Raw genomic sequence first — 19,300 nt, forward strand, 5'->3', positions numbered from 1 at the left:
GCTGAGGTCACAGCCCTCTGACCTCCACCAACACCAGTTTGCATACAGGACCAACAGATCCACTGATGACGCCATCTCCATCGCTGTACACACAGCTCTCACACACCTGGAAAACCCCAACAGTGATGTTAGGATGCTGTTCATCGTCTACAGCTCGGCATTCAACTCCATCAATCCAAATAAACTGACCAACAAACTGCAAACCCTCGGTCTGGGAGCCCTTCTCTCTCAGTGGATTAAAGACTGTCTTACCAACAGACCCCAGCACGTCAGGATCAGCCACCACAACTCCTCCACCATCATTCACAGCACTGGTGTCCCTCCAGGCTGCATCCTTAGTTCAGCCTTCTACTCGCTTTTTACCCATGTCTGCACTCCCTCCCACAGCACCAACTGCCTTATCAGATTCTCAGATGACACAACCACAGTGGGACTCATATCAAACAATAATGAAACAGCTGACAGGGAAGAAGTCCTCTCCCTAATCCTGTGGAGAGAGATGTTCGCTGCAAACATCAAGTTGACTCAGTCTTGCAGTGTTGATGTCTGTATTCAGTGCAACTCGTCACAGCTGTTTTTATTTCTTTCTTTGAACTGCCCAGAAAAACACAAGCACACATTATCTTTGAATTTTTTTTAGAAAAGTAAAGTTTAAATCATACAACAGCACTTCCTGACCCAAACAGTTGATCTGCCCCATAATACAGTGCGCTGCAAGCTAAGCTTTTGTGTCGGAATACGGAGGTTATATGTTTGAGAAAATGTAGCCCTTAAGGACAGGGCTGTCTGAGGGTGAGGTAAAGTGGTGAAAATATTCTCAATATAGTGTCCACTTAGGCTAATATTGATTTATTTAAGGTAGGCCTTTTTAAAGAGGCTAAAATATGTTTTGCTGCAAACCTCCATTCACAGCAATGCATTACTGAGCTCCTGTGGTGCTACTCCCGTCTGCTTCTCCAAACAGGGAGAGTGCTGACGGCCATCTACTGTACATAATACACTGACTATATCTGAGTAGCTCATACAGCCTCATTTAGGAAAATCCAAACTATCCCTTTAAAGTAAGATAATGACCATCCCCACACAGCTGGGCTGTCCATGACCTTCCTTGAGGACGAAGGTATCTCTGTGGTGGACTGGTAGAGTCTGTGGTCTCCTGACCTAAACCCAATCCTGAATGTCTGGGACATGCTATCCAGGTGTGTTAGAGGCTGAGAGCATCCTTCAGGTAATGTTTAGAGCATCCCCAGTGCCTTGGTTGAACTATGGAAGGACATACCCCAAAATTATATTGTGATGATCATCAGGTGTATTTCACGTCATTGCCAGGAGTGTGTGAACGTTAGAGAGGGGCACACAAGTTATTAAGAACATCTGTGGCAAATAAGTCATTTTGCTTACAGTTGACTTGGTGCTAAGGAGATGTTTTCAGTCTGATTTTGGTGCATATTTCTTGTTTGACTGTAATAATAACAAATAAATGATAGAGGCCTCTGTGTCCATCCAAAAGCTAAAAACACCAGTTCCCTGTTTCCACGAACTTCATGCAAATCCAAGTTCAGAAACCTAACAGTGAGGAGGGTTTTTTCAGTCCTAGAGGATGCAAATATCTGCTCTCTGGGTGATGCTTATTAGTTATGAAGAGGAGAATGTAAATGTATTGGCTTTGTCAGCAGCATACATGAGACAATGCCTCTTTTGTTGAAGGTGCTAGTTGTACAGGAAAGCTGCTGAGGTCACAGTCTTGTTGACATTAAAGTCTTTTTAAAGAGAGACCTGTCCCACAACAACTGGGGATAAAAATAATATCGAGTTAAGATCCAAAACAGGTTTCCAAATGTATCTAAATAAAGAAAAGCTATAAATCAGATACAACAGAACAAAATGTTTTTAATGTGTTATATAAAGGACAAATCCATATACCACTCATACTAACGAAGCTCAGCGTAAGTTCAATCAGGAAGACTTTCTTTGTGCTCATCCACTCACAATTCTTTCCCTCCCACTCCCACTGCTTCCTCTAATCAGCTGACCATGGGTGTTCGCTCTTCTAGTTATCCAGTCAAACTTTGCCACGATCCTTGTCAGCCAATCAGGATGCCACTGCAATACCTTAAACCTGCTGTCTGCTCTGCTGCTGTCAGCTGTCATTTTATGCAGAACTGTCACGCCCTCCTCCACCACGCTCCCCTCCAGCCATCATATCCACAGTCCAGGACGAGCTCAATAAAGGCTCATTCCTCTACTTATCCAGATCATTTTCACATCTCCATCTTCTTCTCATCTCATCTTCACCACCTCCACCACCACTGTGTGTCTAGACCCTATTCCCTATTTGACTATGGATTAATCACCCTCCTTAAATCATACCATCTGGGGGTCAGTCTCTACTGATTGAAATACTGATTAATTGACACCATTTGACTGGTTAACACCATGGACATGAAGTATGATTCAGTAATAAAGTGTATTAATAAAATTATACAGGAATAAACAAAGTAATTTATACGTTAACTTGAAATAAGTTGCTGTACTATAGATTGATCCAGTGACTATGGAGGTGATAAAGTGCCACCCATAGCCTATATTTTTAATTTCTTTCCTTCTTTAAGGGGCATCTGCGGTATTGCTGCTTGCTGCTGCTTTGTGTTTCTCTCACTCTCTGGTTGTTTTGATAATGGACTGTGGTGAGGAGCCCCTGGTTGCAACCAGAAGGTGTCATCATCACTGAGGCTGTTCCATACAGATAACAACTCATGCACACATGGGAAAAACATAGAATATAAATGGTGTTTCTGTCCCTGCACAGAATGGCGATGATGATGAGGTGAGGATTTGCACTTCCTGTAAGAGTGGAGTTTTAAATGTCAGATTTTGTCTGTTAAAGTAGATAAAGTTTTTTGACAATTTTAAAATCTTTTGGAACTGTAAGGATCGCTTTCAGCGTGATGGGATTCATCCGAACATCACTGGATGCAGACTACTTTGGGAATGCCATACCAAAACAAGAATGGACAGATAAGAGCCAAAGACATGTACGGGGCGCAGAGACAGACAGCCTGCATCTCTCCCCCTTCACCTGACCCTTTGCTCCACATCAGTCAAGACATTCAGAGGATGTCCCTGTCAGGGATCCAACAACCCCCCTCCTGCCCTTCATCACAACCACCTAGGAGCAATAAACACTAAAGCTCAGTCAAATTGATGAACTGTTAAATAGTAGCCCTAGATGTCATCACTCAGGTGCCTGTCAGAGATGAGACAGACCCCATGCCGCTTCCTTAAACATACCGGCGATCTTAAATAGCCGGTGGCATGGTCAAACACATCTTGTAATTGAAAAGTATCATCAGGAAAAACAGTGTGTACTCGAAGCGCACAGCTACTCTATCTAATCTGACTCCAGTTATGCGTCAGCCACAGAATGTGTCAGACAATGTTAGTACACTAAACTTAGCTTTATTAAATATCAGATCTCTGGCTGGCAAGTCACTATTAATTCATGATTTTATTATCAAGAGAAACCTTGATTTTATGTTTTTAACTGAAACTTGGTTAAATGAAAACAACAGTGCAGCGGTACTTATTGAATCAGCTCCCCCAAACTTCCATTTTATCAGCTCAGTTAGAGAACTTAGGAAAGGAGGTGGAGTAGCCACTTTATTTATGGATGTTTACCAGTGCAAACAGTTGTCATATGGGAAGTTTGAGTCTTTTGAATATGTTGCACTGCAGTTGAGATCCTCCTGTCAAGCAGTATTAGTAACCATTTACAGGCCCCCAAAATATAGTGCACACTTTGTTGATGACTTTTCTAAACTATTGTCTGTTGTCTGTATTGATTTTGACTGTGTTGTTTTAGTGGGTGATTTTAATATTCATAATGATAATCCCAAAGATGGCAGTGCGAAAGAACTTTTCTACATCCTGGACAACTTTGAACTTTCCCAGCATGTAACAGAGCCAACACACAATAAGGGACATATTTTAGATCTAATTATCTCCAAAGGGCTCAACATTTCTGAGGTTGTGGTGACTGATGTTGCCTTTTCTGATCATTACTGTGTTTTCTTTAAAATGGCTATCTCCGCTGACACCAGTAAAATTACAACAGAGGTAATCAGAAAACGCTTTATCAACGAAAACACCTGTACACTATTCACCCAGGATTTTATACCCACACCAGTTCTGCCCTCAGTCTCTGTCAGTGATCTGGTTCATAGTTTCAGCTCTAAAGCTGTGAATATTATGGACAATATTGACCCCATGAAGGTCAAAGTTGTCTCTGGTAAGAAAAAAACACCATGGAGGAACGCCACATGGGTAAAAGCTTAAAAAAGAGAATGTAGAAAAGCAGAAAGCAGGTGGCGAAAAACCAAACTCTAAGTTCATTATGACATCTATAAGGAAAGTCTGCACATCTATAACTTGGAGCTAAAAAGGGCGTGGCAGTCCTTTTTCTCTGAGATTATCAACAAAAATAACAACAATGCACAGACTTTATTCACTGTTGTTGACAGACTGACAAACCCATCAGTGTCAGTCCCTCCTGAGCTGCTATCCACCAAGGCATGACTTTGCTTCTTTTTTCACAGACCAGATTTTAAAGATAAGACAGACAGTCTGTAACTCCAACACAGTGGCTATTTCACCTGTGCCTCATAAGACTAGTCCAGTTAATTTGGCACTTTTTCACCCATTAAATTATGCTACTTTGACAGACATAGTTAGAAACCTTAGGTCCACTACCTGCTGCCTTGACACTCTGCCTACAAGCTTTTTTAAAGATGTTTTTAACTGCATAGCATCAGATATACTACAGAAAGTCAACTGTTCTCTTCAGTCAGGCCTTTTTCCAACGGCCCTGAAGACCACAGTCATTAAACCTCTCTTAAAAAAGCCTAATCTGGATGCCTCAGTAATAAATAACTACAGGCCCATATCAAACCTACCATTTTTAGGAAAGATCATTGAAAAGGTTGGTTTTCAGCAACTTAATGCCTTCTTGGAGCAAAACAATTCCTTTAATGCCTTTCAGTCTGGACTTTCAAGCACATCACAGCACTGAGACTGCACTTGTAAACGTTTTAATCATGTTTTGTTGTTACCCTAGTTAGGAGCTAAAAATGATGGTGTATGCCTTCAACATCTGTGCTCAAGTTGGTGTGTTTGCACTTGGGTGATGTCATGATGTTCTGAGTTTAAGAGACAATGGTGGCAGAGGTAGAGCGTAGTGATCGGAGGGCTCTGCCAACAAGGCCTACAATGGGAGGGGAATGTGAACAGCATGAAAGTGAATGTAATATTGAAACAACTGAGTCTGCTCCAGGGCCCAGCTCAGTTTGAATGTGTGTGTGTGTGTGTGTGTGTGTGTGTGTGTGTGTGTGTGTGTCACAGTTAATCTATTTCACTTTGAACTCTGATGGACTGCATTTTATTTACTGGTAAAGTGTGGGTAAAGATCTAATGAAACAAGCCTGAAGAAGGATTTTTATTCCACATTTCTTTCCCTGTAAAACCAATATTGTGATTTATTTAATGCAGGTTCCTATATAATATCATTTATTCAATAAAAATAAACATGTTTAACCTCACTTCCTTCTCATCTTGTTTATTAATATCCTGTCTCAATGCTGAAGCCAGTTGCATGCATGCCTAGTACAATGATATCAATCTGTTGGTTTGATTTCACTGAAATACACTCTAAAGATCAACATTATCCTCTCATAACATCATTGCAGTCATTACATTTTGTGTATTTAGCCTAAATTTAATCAATACTTTCATCAGAAATCATTTCATGTCGACACAGCTCCAGAGACCCACCATCATTAACCCTAGGTGAGATCTTACCTGAATGTTTCATCACATTCCTGTTAATAGTTCACCCAAAAGTCAGAATAACAATGGCATCAAATCACATAAAGCAGTTCTTACTATATCATAGTATACCATATACACAATTACAGTGTTAGTGTGCATCAGTAGTATGTGCAGACCTCAGGGTTTTAAGTCATCCATCATAATAACATCAGTTAGCCATCTTTCTTCTCATTTAACAAAATTAGGTTACTGGTAACTTAAATTATTGGAACAACATGTAGAGAAAATACACATCTGGTAAATACTTTATGCATCCTTGTTTTTAGAATACCTACAGAGTTAGGTCCCATCAGTCTCAAACCAGTCCAGTTGAATATTGGGTAACAATTCAGTGACGTCACATTTAGTTATGTTGAAGAAAAAGGTGCAACTATGTTCATTTAGTTGTGAGTGTTAAAATGTTTTTACATACAGTAGTCCTAACTGCAGTTTTTATATATGTATATATATCATCAGAATCAGATGTAGATGCTTTACTATAAACTATGCTCCATCTCACTGGAGATTTGATTTTACTATTAGCAGTTTTACACCAGGTACATGGAAAGGCACTGCTAAATAAAGACTGCCATCCTATGGCCACTTATGATAGTGCAGCTTTTGTTGGTAATGATATCAGTGATGCATCTTTATTCTCAGTTCATTTAATCATGAATCATGTTACACACCAATGCTCAATGCCAGTAGACTACATGTGAGGTGATTACCATGGGACTACAGCAGAGACTCCAGCCTGCAAACATACATTTGTTATTAATATTTGGGGTTGCTTGTGTTAGGCTGACCAAACGTCCTGTATTCCCCGGACATGTCCACCGGGGGGTTTTTATAAACTGATGATAATGTCCGGTTTTCCGTGTGTTTGTGTCTGTGTGTTAGAGTGCAGCACGGGCAGTATATTTCTGTCCGAACCCGAACCGAGCCCGACATTATTTAATGACCAAAGCACTGAGTTTGTGTCACACAGTGGTTACGGGCTTTTTAACAGGCCAGCGTGCGCCGTGGGTACGGAGAGGGAGACCTCCGTGTTTGAGACGGGAGGTCCGAGCTTCAAAAGCGAGAGGAGAGGGAGAAATAAAACAAAAATATAGCCGCGAGCGGCAATCTGCGGGTTCTAACCTGTTCCGCCCCAAACCAGCCACCGTGACCCTCACCACCCACCGTGACCCTCATCTGCCGTAGTGCAAGACGTTCCCCACTCTGTCCCTGAAAGCTCCAAGCAATACATACTCTTTCCAAGTCACACATTTCTTGAAATCGGGTTTTCAGCTAGCCTACATGCTAATAACATTTGTGGTATACTTTCACATAGAGACTCCATTTGAACATCAAAACATAAATTGAAATTTTACCTGTTGATGCGTATGTCAAAGTTTCAATAGGTATTTTAATGTTTAAGCAATCACAGTTCCATGATCATGATCATTTTGGGAGAAATCTGGAGATAATTGTAGTGCCCCCATAAGGCCGATTGGGACCAAATTTTTTGAGCAGTATTTGGATGTCATTTATAGTCCATGTACCATATTTCATGTCCCTAGGTCCTTCCAGCTGGTCATAAATTAATAAAACGCAAAATATGAGGGTTAATGATGAATAGGCCACGCCCACTTTCACCTAGCAACATGGCACTCAAGATATTAGTTAATAGCCACTCCTAGAGCATGCATACCAAATTTGGAAATTCCATCCAATGGTCTTTGAGATACAGATGTGTGGCATTTATAGCGCCCCCTATAGGCTGAGCTCAAAATGCTTTGGTAGGCAGCTTCCAAGTCTCATTGTGGACCTACCCACCAAGTTTGGTGATGATAGGTCAAAGGGTGTGGGACTTATGGCCAATCAATGCTAAGCTCCGCCCACAGCAAAGATTCATTGGTCCGTGGCGGCCATGTTTTTTGACCAATCTGGCTCATTTGTAATAGAAATGTGTCTTGTCATCCCCCAAAGCCGTGTACCAAGTTTGGTGTTGATGGAGTCAAAATTGTAAAAGTTGTCATTTTACTGTTTTTCAAATTATGCAAATTAGCAAAAAATCTAGTCAGGCGGAGCTTAATGGTCCAAGAGGCTTTTTTGTAGAGCACATTGAGCTGGACCTGTGTGTCAAATTTCAAGTCAATCAGACTTATGGTGTGAGGGGCGTGGCCTCCCAAAAAAGTCATTTTTAAGCCTTAATTACAGCGCCACCATGTGGCCGACTGGGCTCATATTTTAATAAAAGTTGATGCACATCATTTCCAATCATTGGGCCAAGTTTCAGGTTTCTGGCTCATTCCAGCTCACGGGAATTTGAGCTCAAGCGGCAGACAACAACAACAAAAAAAAAAAAAAAAAAAAAAAAAAAAAAAAAAATAATAATAATAATAATAAACCGGTACAATCTTAGAAGGGTTCTACCCCTTCGGGGTTAGAACCCTAATAAGATAAAATCCCTCTTTTGTTTTATTTTCAGCGTTTAATCAAGGCGGAGGCGGGCGGCTGGAGGTCCGAGACTTCCAGAGAGGGGAGAGGTAGAAACAAACAGCCAATGTGTGTCTGTGTGTATGTTCAGGTGTTGTCACGTAAATAACAGTGCCCAAACAATAAACAGGACAGACAATAGGATTTTATTTATTTTTACACTACATTTTCACTGAAAGCTGACCGAATCCGACCCGAGCCCGAATACAATTTATAGCTACATTTCTGACCAAACCCGGCCGACCTGTTGGGTACCTGGGGCTTGGATCGCCACACTCTAGTGTGTGTATATGTGTCCCCTATTGGGGTCTATCTGAATTTCTGTCTTTGAGAGATATTATTTTTTAATATAACTGAATTTTCTATCCATGCATATACATTTTAAATACATTAAAATTATAAGGCATCTTTGAGTAAACTGCCTGTATCATTTAAGTAGGCTATGTCGTGGCCGGCCGAGTGTCCTCTTTTTTGGAAATCAAAATATGGTCACCCTAGCTTGGATTAAATATCGGGCAGTGTTGGACAGATCAAACACTCCTGACTGTCACAAATAATGAAAATTATTAAAAAACATCACTGCTATGATGGTTCACAGGTACACGTGATGAATTAGTGGTACGGGCGCCATTGATAGCCACAGCCGTGCGTAATGGTCGCTCGTCATGACAGCTGTTCTGTGTCATAACAGACTGTCTCGTCAGTGGCAGGTCTAATGAGTGGTAAAGCGGGCACTCATATCGACAAGCAAACGGATTTAAGGGTGCCTCTGCATCAATTCATGTCTCCCAGTGGGTGTGGAAACAAGGATCGTGCATGTACGTCCAGCTCCACAATTACTATGTAAAACAGGATCAGGCGCACGTGAGGATTAATAAATCCATAAACTTTGTAGTGTAACACCTGGGCGTAACGGGACCCTCGCATAACTTTATCAAGCAGCAGTCAGTCAGGGGTTCAGACAGCGCGCTAACGGTGGTCCTGCACGTCGGAGTCTGCGTAACCGGTCTTCTCGCGCTGGTGAAGTTTATTGGCAGCTCTTAAGTCAAGTGCATTTCCGCTGTCCCCTAAGTGAAGTCTCCTAAATGAAAACAAAATCACGGGGGTAATTGGTTAGTTTGAGGGGCTGCGGAGTGACTATTGCCACCCAGAGGCAGGGCAGATGTGGAGCAAATTACCACGACGCTGTCCCCCTGCAACAGATAGCAAGCTAAGGTTGCGGAGCAGAATGTAAGTCAGTATTATTTGTGACAGCGTGAGAAATAGCGGCGCAGCGTGAGTGCCTGAAATCGGTCATTTGCATCATGACAGCTCTGAAGTTATTACCGTAATACAGCTGTTCTAGTAGTTGCTTGTAATCAGCAATCTTATGTCTCCTGTTTACTCTCGTATAATTTTGTCAATACATTACACTTTATTATTGAATCATACTTCAGGTCCATAGTGTTAACCAGCTCATTGACTCTCCACTGCCCAAAGTCAAATGGTGGCAGTTATTCAGTATAAGTGGTAAATGGATTTGTCTTTTAAATAACACATTGAAAACATTTTGTGCTTTTGCGTCTAATTTATAGTTTTTAATATATTTAATGTTGCCTTCTTGACCAGGTCTCTCTTTAAAAAGACTTTAATGTCAACAAGACTGTGACCTCAGCAGCTTTCCTGTACAGCTAGTACCTTCAGCAAAAGAAGCATTTTCTCATGTACGCTGCTGACATAAGCCCAATACATTTACATTCTCCTCTTCATAACTAAGCATCACCCAGAGGGCAGATATTTGCATCCTGTAGGACTGAAAAAAACCCTCCTCACTGTTAGGTTTCTGAACTTTGATTTGCATGAAGTTCGTGGAAACAGGGAACTGCTGTTTTTAGCTTTTGGATGGACACAGAGGCCTCTATCATTTATTTTAATATGGGTAGATCCTGTTGCAAACACTGAATACAGTGGAAGAAACATGTTTCCAAAGAACGTCAGACAGAAACAACACACAGACAAACCAAAAGGTTAACACATAAGTGACTGTAATGTTGATTTGTGTGCATCCAAAGTCTCAAAAATATTGTAGGTTTTAACATCAAAGTCAAAATGTACATTTTGCTGATTTATTGTGTTATAAGGATTGAGCTGTACGCCTGAGGATGAGACAAGGTGATGAGATAACGGTCTTGTGGTCCATCAGGAGACACCCAGCATTCACAATCCATTCAAAAACCATCATCCTGCCAATAGACTGGATAATTAGCTGATAAAAGGAACACAAACTCCATTCCTTATGTAGGGTATGTTCACACAGCCACTCCTATAGGCATCATCTTCACACTTTAAACCATTCAGACATAAAGCTGTTTTATACTGATTTAGGATGTGCTGTCAGTTTGCTGTGGCAAATCTTTTGTGGGTTTATATTTACCCTCTAATATTACACCAATATACCATTACATGTGCTTTTACCTTAAAAATGAAAAGATAAACAGCCAAACTAAAGTTTGGAAATCTCCTCACACTTGTACCCTATGTTCCAGTGTATACACATTACACACTGACAGTGTCTTTAGACTTAACATAACCTCCCCCCAAAATTAAAAGTCACTCTCAATCCCCTATAAACAAATGAGCACTCTAGTGTGGGTGTGTTTCTTTGGCCAAAAGGCGGAGGAGGTAAACAGCTCTATAAAGTGATGCACAGTGAAGACTCCGGTTCACATTTCCCTACCCACCCTCCTAACACATTTTACAGAGCCACAAGTCTTCATTTATTGGGTAAGTTTTTGATGAATTCATACAGCATTAACATCAGATGGATACTGTCATTTTGGTGTTTCATCATGTAGAACGACTTAATACAAGTAGATATATTTAGACTTAGATATTTTTATTTTGATGTAGAAAAGTTGTGCATGGAAATTATAGATTAATTAGTGTGTTATTACACATTATACAACGGTTAGTTCCGACCGAGTAATTTGATTGGACGAGAGGCATTCCATGAGTGCAGATATAGAGTACAGCATCACTGGGACATGTAACAGTGAAATCACTCCGCTCACAGGTGTTATAATTAAGCAATATCACACGAGAGGGAGTGATATTGTACTGTGATATCGGCGGCCTCGTGCCTACAACCGAATCACAGCCGTGACGATATCACAGTACAACATCACGAGCTCAAGTGTGATATTGCTTTTATACAACAGTTCAACAGTTAAATAAGAGATGCTGATTAAGAAATGTTGAAAAATGAGGACAAAATAGATAATTTAAGCATTTTATTTGTCTTCCGCCAACAAAAATTGTTCCCTCAGGACTCCGCTGTCACCGTTGCTATGTAACGCAGACATGGTGCGCCAGGCACTTACTCTTTATACACATTTATCTGCACGTTTCCATTAATTGTGCAGCCGGTGAAATAAGTCTGTGGTGACTGCATGGTGGACTGTCGCTTCACAGGCACAGCCGACTCTGCCTTCTGATCTGACAGTATGTTGCTTTTCTCCAAGTCATTGAGCTCCGCTGATGAAACACTGACAAACCTGGATGTGTGCTCAGATGGATTCAGCTTCTCCTCTCCCTCATCTTCCTCTGATGACCATTCAATTCAAAACTTATTTTAGGAAATAAATCCATATTTTTGGCTGTTTGACAGTGGATGAATTAATTAGCCTACAACGCAACTGCTGACCTAACTGACACTAACCGTCAGTTTTGATTTGATTGTTGATTGCAATAAGCTGTGAGGCGGAGTGATACATACACAGTGAAATAACCGTGATGTTGTACTCCAATATCATCACAGTTTTACTGACTCTCGACCAATCAGATTGCAGGGCCGGAACTAACTGTTGTATAAATATAAATACAACCGTTAATTAACCAACTGTCACACTCGCTACATTGACGCAAACTGACACTATAACGTTATACTATATACATAATCAATGATCATCTGATGAGGTACTGATGAGGATGAGGGAGAGTGGAAGCTGAATCCGGCCGTGCCAACATCCAGGTTTGCCAACGTTTCATCAGCTGAACTGGACGAAGTTACACAGTTGCAGATCAATGTAAATACAAAGTAGCTTGTGAGTTCCTGGCGTGTGTGCTGCGTTGCCTGGCAACAGAATGGGGGAACTGTTTTTTTTTTTCCCCGCGGAGCTACATAACATAAATAAATAATTTATTTCATCACGTGTTGTTAACATTTCCTTACTCAGCATTGCTGTATAAGCTGTTGTTGAACTGGGAGTGATGTTGGACTGTATATCGTCACGGCTGTAACTGTCTTTGGCACTCGGCCGCTATGACCGAATGACAGCCGTGACGACATAGGCTACAGTACATCGCTCCCTGTCGTGTGATATTGCTTAATTAGGTGCAAGTTTGTCACATTAGAAATCAAGAAAAATCAAGACTCTTGAATATTTTTACTTCAACATATTGCATATTATGTTCCCAACTAATGTTGCTGCAAGTTGAAATATGCAAATTATATTCCCATGAATAGATGAGCTAAATCTGGATCCATGGTGTGCTGTGCACTTCTCTCCTTAATCTTTTTCTTTGGTTTCAGAAGCCATGGCACAGTTCATCCATCTCTTGCTGCTGCTGGGTATGTGTCATGTTGCAGCAACAGCTCACAATGAAAGACAGGTGTGGCTGCTGGAGGGAAGCAGTGCCACTTTCCCATTTCCTAAAGATAATGGTCGAACCATTAAATACTGTGGCAGAGGAGGCAGCAAGTGTGAATGTATGTTGGGCATTTGTAAATCCAACAATCCCATCCTCCCCGGAGTCACAGTGACTGACAGCAACCTGACCATTACCAACTTTACACGAAAGAATGATGAGATCAACCTCTGCTATGATTCCCCTGCAAACCATCAGTGTGTGCATCTGAATGTGTCAGTAGGTAAGCACTTTAATCATTTGCCAAGCTGTGTTATCTCCTCAAACATATTAAAACATTATTTAGAGTTCCTCTGTTTTTAAATTCACATGCTTTTCAAATGTCCAAATACCCAGTTTCCTTAAATGAAGCTAATGTCAGAGGAGCAGGATGACTTATATTGTCACAGCTGAGGAATCATTTCATGTTGAAATGAACTTGGTCTCCACATGACAGACTGTCAGAGTGTCACTTACTACTTGAACTTAATTCCTGGCATGAAGCCCAACAAGATGTGTGCACTTCAAACACTTTATTAGCATGTTTGCAGGAGAAATGGATTTAACAAATTCACATAGAGGAAATGAATAATGAGGAAGTTAAAGAAATCTGTCTGCACTCTGACTCTAACTATTTTCTGGATTCTTCTATGTTTTTATTTATCAGGTTGTTCAGAGTCGCATCATATTACGTTTGCAAAAGGTGACACCAAACACAAGGTGACGACTGTTGCTGACTGCAGGAGACTCTGTACTGAAGATCCCACCTGCCAATACTTCACATTTTATACACAGTAAATATCTGTTGTGTGGACTCGTGGCCATAGAAAACATAATGAGCCAGCATATTTCTGTCATTTGATAAATATTTACTTTAAAAACACTATGTAACAGCACATAACTGATGGGACATCTGATTCAACACAGATTTGTGATCAGCTTAACATTTTTCCCCACAGCAATACAACATGCTTCCTGATGACATCAAGACATGACATGCTGATACAACCTCATTCATATGCTGTCTCAGGGAACCCTGCTAGGGATGACTGTGGTGAGTTAAACTATAATTCTTTTCAGTCTTTATTAATCCCACAATTTTTCCTTAAAAACCACAAAAAAGAAAAACAAAATATAATTTGAAATCGGTCTCTTAAAAGGCATCATATCCTTCATTATGACTCTCTTATGACTAACATTTAAAATAATTATAATAATAATAACACTGACAATAAAATATCTAAATATTCTGCCCAAAGTCAAAGTAAATTTAATCAATACTTCAATTAATAATCATTTTATAATAATCAAATCAATAATCATGTCGATACAGCTCCTGTGAACCCAACATCAGTCCCTCCTGGTCCGACCCCTCCCCAACCCTCAGATGAGGAAGAAGAAGAAGAAGAGGAAGATGAAGGTGAGCAGTATTTCTCTGATAGGAGCTGTAGTTTTACCCAGAGCAATGATTGGGGCAGATAAATAATAATAATAATAATAATAATAATAATAATAATAATAATATTGTTATCATTATTGTTGTTGTTATTAGTATTGTTATTATTAAGTATTTAAGGTAGCACTTAAAAATTTAACCCCAAGTGATTCACATTCCTGTTGATACATTTCACCCAAAAAGTCAGAATAACAATGGCATCAAATTACATAAAGTAGTTCTCACTATATCATAGTATACCATATACACAATTACAGTGTTATGCGCATCAGTAGTATGTGCAGACCTCAGGGTTTTAATTCATCCATAATTTATATACTTTAATTAATAATCAGTTCATGTCGACACAGCTCCAGTGAACCCAACATCAGTCCCTCCTGGTCCGACCACTCCCCAACCCTCAGATGAAGAAGACAAAGAAGAAGGTGAGCAGTATTTCATTGATAGTATAGTTTTATCCGGAGCAATCATTGGAGCAGATAATAATGATGACTACTACTACTCATAATAACAAAAACAACAACAGCAATAAAAATAATAATAATAATATTTATATTGTTATTATTATTGTTGCTGGTATTATTATTGTTATTATTAAGTATTTAAGGTAGCACTTAAAAACTTAACCCCAAGTGATTCACATTCCTGTTGATACATTTCACCCAAAAAGTCAGAATAACAATGGCATCAAATTACATAAAGTAGTTCTTACTATATCATAGTATACCATATACACAATTACAGTGTTAGTGCGCATCAGTAGTATGTGCAGACCTCAGGGTTTTAAGTCATCCATAATTTAATCAATACTTTAATTAATAATCAATTCGATGTCGATACAGCTCCAGTGAACCCGACATCAGTCCCTCCTGGTCCGACCCCTCCCCAACCCTCAGATGAGGAAGAAGAAGGTGAGCAGTATTTCACTGTATATATAGTTTTACCCAGAGCAATGATTGGAACAGATAATGATAATAATAATAATAATAATAATATTGATATTGTTATCATTATTGTTGTTGTTGTTATTATTGTTATTATTAAGTATTTAATGTAACACTTAAAATTTTAACCCCAAGTGATTCACATTCCTGTTGATACATTTCACCCAAAAAGTCAGAATAACAATGGCATCAAATTACATTCAAATTACATGAAGCAGTTCTTACTATATCATAGTATACCATATACACAATTACAGTGTTAGTGTGCATCAGTAGTATGTGCAGACCTCAGGGTTTTAAGTCATCCATAATTTAATCAATACGTTAATTAATAATCAATTCATGTCGACACAGCTCCAGTGAACCCAACATCAGTCCCTCCTGGTCCGACCCCTCCCCAACCCTCAGATGAGGAAGAAGAAGGTGAGCAGTATTTCATTGCTTGTATAGTTTTACCCAGAGAAATCACTGGAGCAGATAATAATAATAATAATAATAATAATAATAATAATAATAGTTTTCCCTGTATGTTCTGTCTCTTTGTGTCCTGTAGGTCCAAAATGCCAACAAATGGTATTCTGGAGCTGAAAATGATGGTGTATGCCTTCGCTACTGATTTTTGCATTCACTGTTCATTGCACTTGTACTCACTTTCTAATAACTGACTGATTTGCTTTCTGTGGGAAATATTTACTCATATTTTACTCAACTGAATGTATCAATAATCAGTGTATAATCAGAATCAAGAAACACATAATCATTGTTAATCATGTTTTGTTGTTACCCTAGTTAGGAGCTAAAAATGATGGTGTATGCCTTCACCATCTGTGCTCAAGTTGGTGTGTTTGCACTCAGGTGATGTCATGATGTTCTGAGTTTAAGAGACAATGGTGGCAGAGGTAGAGCGTAGTGATCGGAGGGCTCTGCCAACAAGGCCTACAATGGGAGGGGAATGTGAACAGCATGAAAGTGAATGTAATATTGAAACAACTGAGTCTGCTCCAGGGTCCAGGTCAGTGTGTGCGTGTGTGTGTGTGTGTGTGTGTGTGTGTGTGTGTGTGTGTGTGTGTGTAACTCACAGTTAATCTATTTCACTTTGAACTCTGATGGACTGCATTTTATTTACTGGTAAAGTGTGGGTAAAGATCTAACGAAACAAGCCTGAAGAAGGATTTTTATTCCACATTTCTTTCCCTGTAAAACCAATATTGTGATTTATTTAATGCAAGTTCCTATATAATATCATTTATTCAATAAAAATAAACATGTTTCATCTCACTTCCTTCTCTTCTTGTTTATTAATATCCTGTCTCTATTTTGAAGCCAGTTGCATGCATGCCTAGTACAATGATATCAATCTGTTGGTTTGATTACACTGAAATACACTCTAAAGATCAACATTATCCTCTCATAACATCATTGCAGTCATTACATTTTGTGTATTTAGCCTAAATTTAATCAATACTTTCATCAGAAATCATTTCATGTCGACACAGCTCCAGAGACCCACCATCATTAACCCTAGGTGAGATCTTACCTGAATGTTTCATCACATTCCTGTTAATAGTTCACCCAAAAAGTCAGAATAACAATGGCATCAAATCACATAAAGCAGTTCTTACTATATCATAGTATACCATATACACAATTACAGTGTTAGTGTGCATCAGTAGTATGTGCAGACCTCAGGGTTTTAAGTCATCCATCATAATAACATCAGTTAGCCATCTTTCTTCTCATTTAACAAAATTAGGTTACTGGTAACTTAAATTATTGGAACAACATGTAGAGAAAATACACATCTGGTAAATACTTTATGCATCCTTGTTTTTAGAATACCTACAGAGTTAGGTCCCATCAGTCTCAAACCAGTCCAGTTGAATATTGGGTAACAATTCAGTGACGTCACATTTAGTTATGTTGAAGAAAAAGGTGCAACTATGTTCATTTAGTTGTGTGTTAAAATGTTTTTACATACAGTAGTCCTAACTGCAGTTTTTATATATGTATATATATCATCAGAATCAGATGTAGATGCTTTACTATAAACTATGCTCCATCTCACTGGAGATTTGATTTTACTGTTAGCAGTTTTACACCAGGTACATGGAAAGGCACTGCTAAATAAAGACTGCCATCCTATGGCCACTTATGATAGTGCAGCTTTTGTTGGTAATGATATCAGTGATGCATCTTTATTCTCAGTTCATGTAATCATGAATCATGTTACACACCAATGCTCAATGCCAGTAGACTACATGTGAGGTGATTACCATGGGACTACAGCAGAGACTCCAGCCTGCAAACATACATTTGTTATTAATATTTGGGGTTGCTTGTATTAAATGTCGGGCAGCGTTGGACAGATCAAACAATCCTGACCTTCACAAATAATGAAAATTAAAACATCACTGCGATGATGGTTCACAGGTACACGAGATGAATTAGTACGGGCGCCATTAATAGCCACGGCCGTGCGTAATGGTCGCACGTCGTGACAGCTGTTCTGTGTAATGACAGACGTCCAGCTCCACAGTGACTGTGTAAAACAGGATCAGACGCACGTGAGGATTAATAAATCCATAAACTATGTAGTGTAACACTTGGGCCTAACTGGACCCTCGCATAACTTTATCAAGCAGCAGTCAGTCAGGGGTTCAGACAGCGCGCGTACGGTGGTCCTGCGCGTCGGAGTCTGCGTAACCGGTCTGCCAGGGTTCCTTGAGGCCAGACAAATGATCGATAAATGGACCCTATAGTGCATCTATAAGGCTCCATTTGTACGTTCTCAGAGAGTTAAATTAACACTGAGGATTGGACTTTACAGTTACAGTGTAGAAATGTAGGCCCTTGAAATGCAAAAGTTTTGAAGTTAAAAAAAGGATTGAGATTTGAAAACCACGGACCTACTAGCCACATTTTCACTACTTTTGAGATGATTTATTTGTGCAACAAATGGGATAAGATCATTTCATTATCCTGTACGAATACAAGTGCAAATCAAGTAAAAAAATTCACTGTTATACTGTATAAAGTATAAACTATAGCGTATGCAAAACAACTATAATTCTGTGTTTGCTATGTAAAGGTGGAGGTGGTGTTGGTCCTGCTGATGCTTCAGAAGGGAGAGGCCAGTGCAGGGCAATTGGCAGAAGGTACAGAAAAATATCTACAGCAGGGCATGTCATTGGTGGTACATAACCATGAGTTATTTGCCAGGCACTGGCAGTTGACATAAATGGCTCTCTTGTGTAGTTGTAATAATAGCCTTCTTGGCACTACAGCTTTATTCTATTAAGTGTAAGTGAATTTTGCTGTCTGTTGTCTTACTGTTATGTATCCCAGCCCAAACATGAAAGCTATTGTATATTCCAACCTTGGAATTAGGTTGGGGTTCATTAGGGTTCCTGAAGGCTGAAAAAAGGAATATAGTGTATTGGCCATTGCCAATATACATAGAGGAGTGTTAATTATTTACCTCTTTTACATGGTAATGACAATCTATTACATATTACTGGCAATATAAGCTGGCATCTAAATGGTTTGCTGACAAAATAACACAATCATGTTTTTCACTTGATCATAATATCATAGCATTATTTCAGGAGTCATGTTGACTGTTGTATTGAGGGGCACATTTTGGTGAGAAGTTTCAGGGGCATGTAGGGGAGAGAAAAGCACTGGACTGGACTGCTGGTGATTAGTTATATGGTGAATACCCATATGTGAAATGGAATAATACTGTGACTGTTGGATTCATACGGAGTGTCCCTGTGACACTGAAGTGAGTGTTGTAGTGACTGTTATGCCTATATTGGGGTGCATATTTGTTTTGCCTCAGCCAGCGTGTGCTACTGTGTGTGCGCGTGTGCACGTGTGTGTGCGCATGAAC

General features: G+C 39.6%; 1 protein-coding gene across 7 annotated transcripts in view; it reads left to right on the forward strand.

Moving 5' to 3' along the window:
• The window catches only part of LOC125889375 (arp2/3 complex-activating protein rickA-like), a 108,114-nt gene that overhangs the window by 23,941 nt on the left and 64,873 nt on the right, over nucleotides 1–19,300 (forward strand). Inside the window, exon 8 of one of the 7 annotated variants that reach the window (XR_007449448.1) lies at nucleotides 16,264–16,420. The exons of 4 other annotated variants lie outside the window; for them this stretch is intronic. Coding sequence is in view for 1 of the 3 variants with exons in the window: in XM_049577281.1 (XP_049433238.1) it covers nucleotides 12,914–13,040 (127 nt within the window). In the remaining 2 variants the exon portion in view is untranslated. Of the gene's footprint in view, nucleotides 1–5,223; nucleotides 5,589–12,913; nucleotides 13,041–16,263; nucleotides 16,421–19,300 lie in introns of those variants that run through there. 2 more of the 7 variants (XR_007449446.1, XM_049577281.1) reach the window with 2 other exon arrangements.

This window comes from Epinephelus fuscoguttatus, linkage group LG5 (genome assembly GCF_011397635.1).
Source record: "Epinephelus fuscoguttatus linkage group LG5, E.fuscoguttatus.final_Chr_v1".
NCBI classification, from domain to species: domain Eukaryota; kingdom Metazoa; phylum Chordata; class Actinopteri; order Perciformes; family Serranidae; genus Epinephelus; species Epinephelus fuscoguttatus.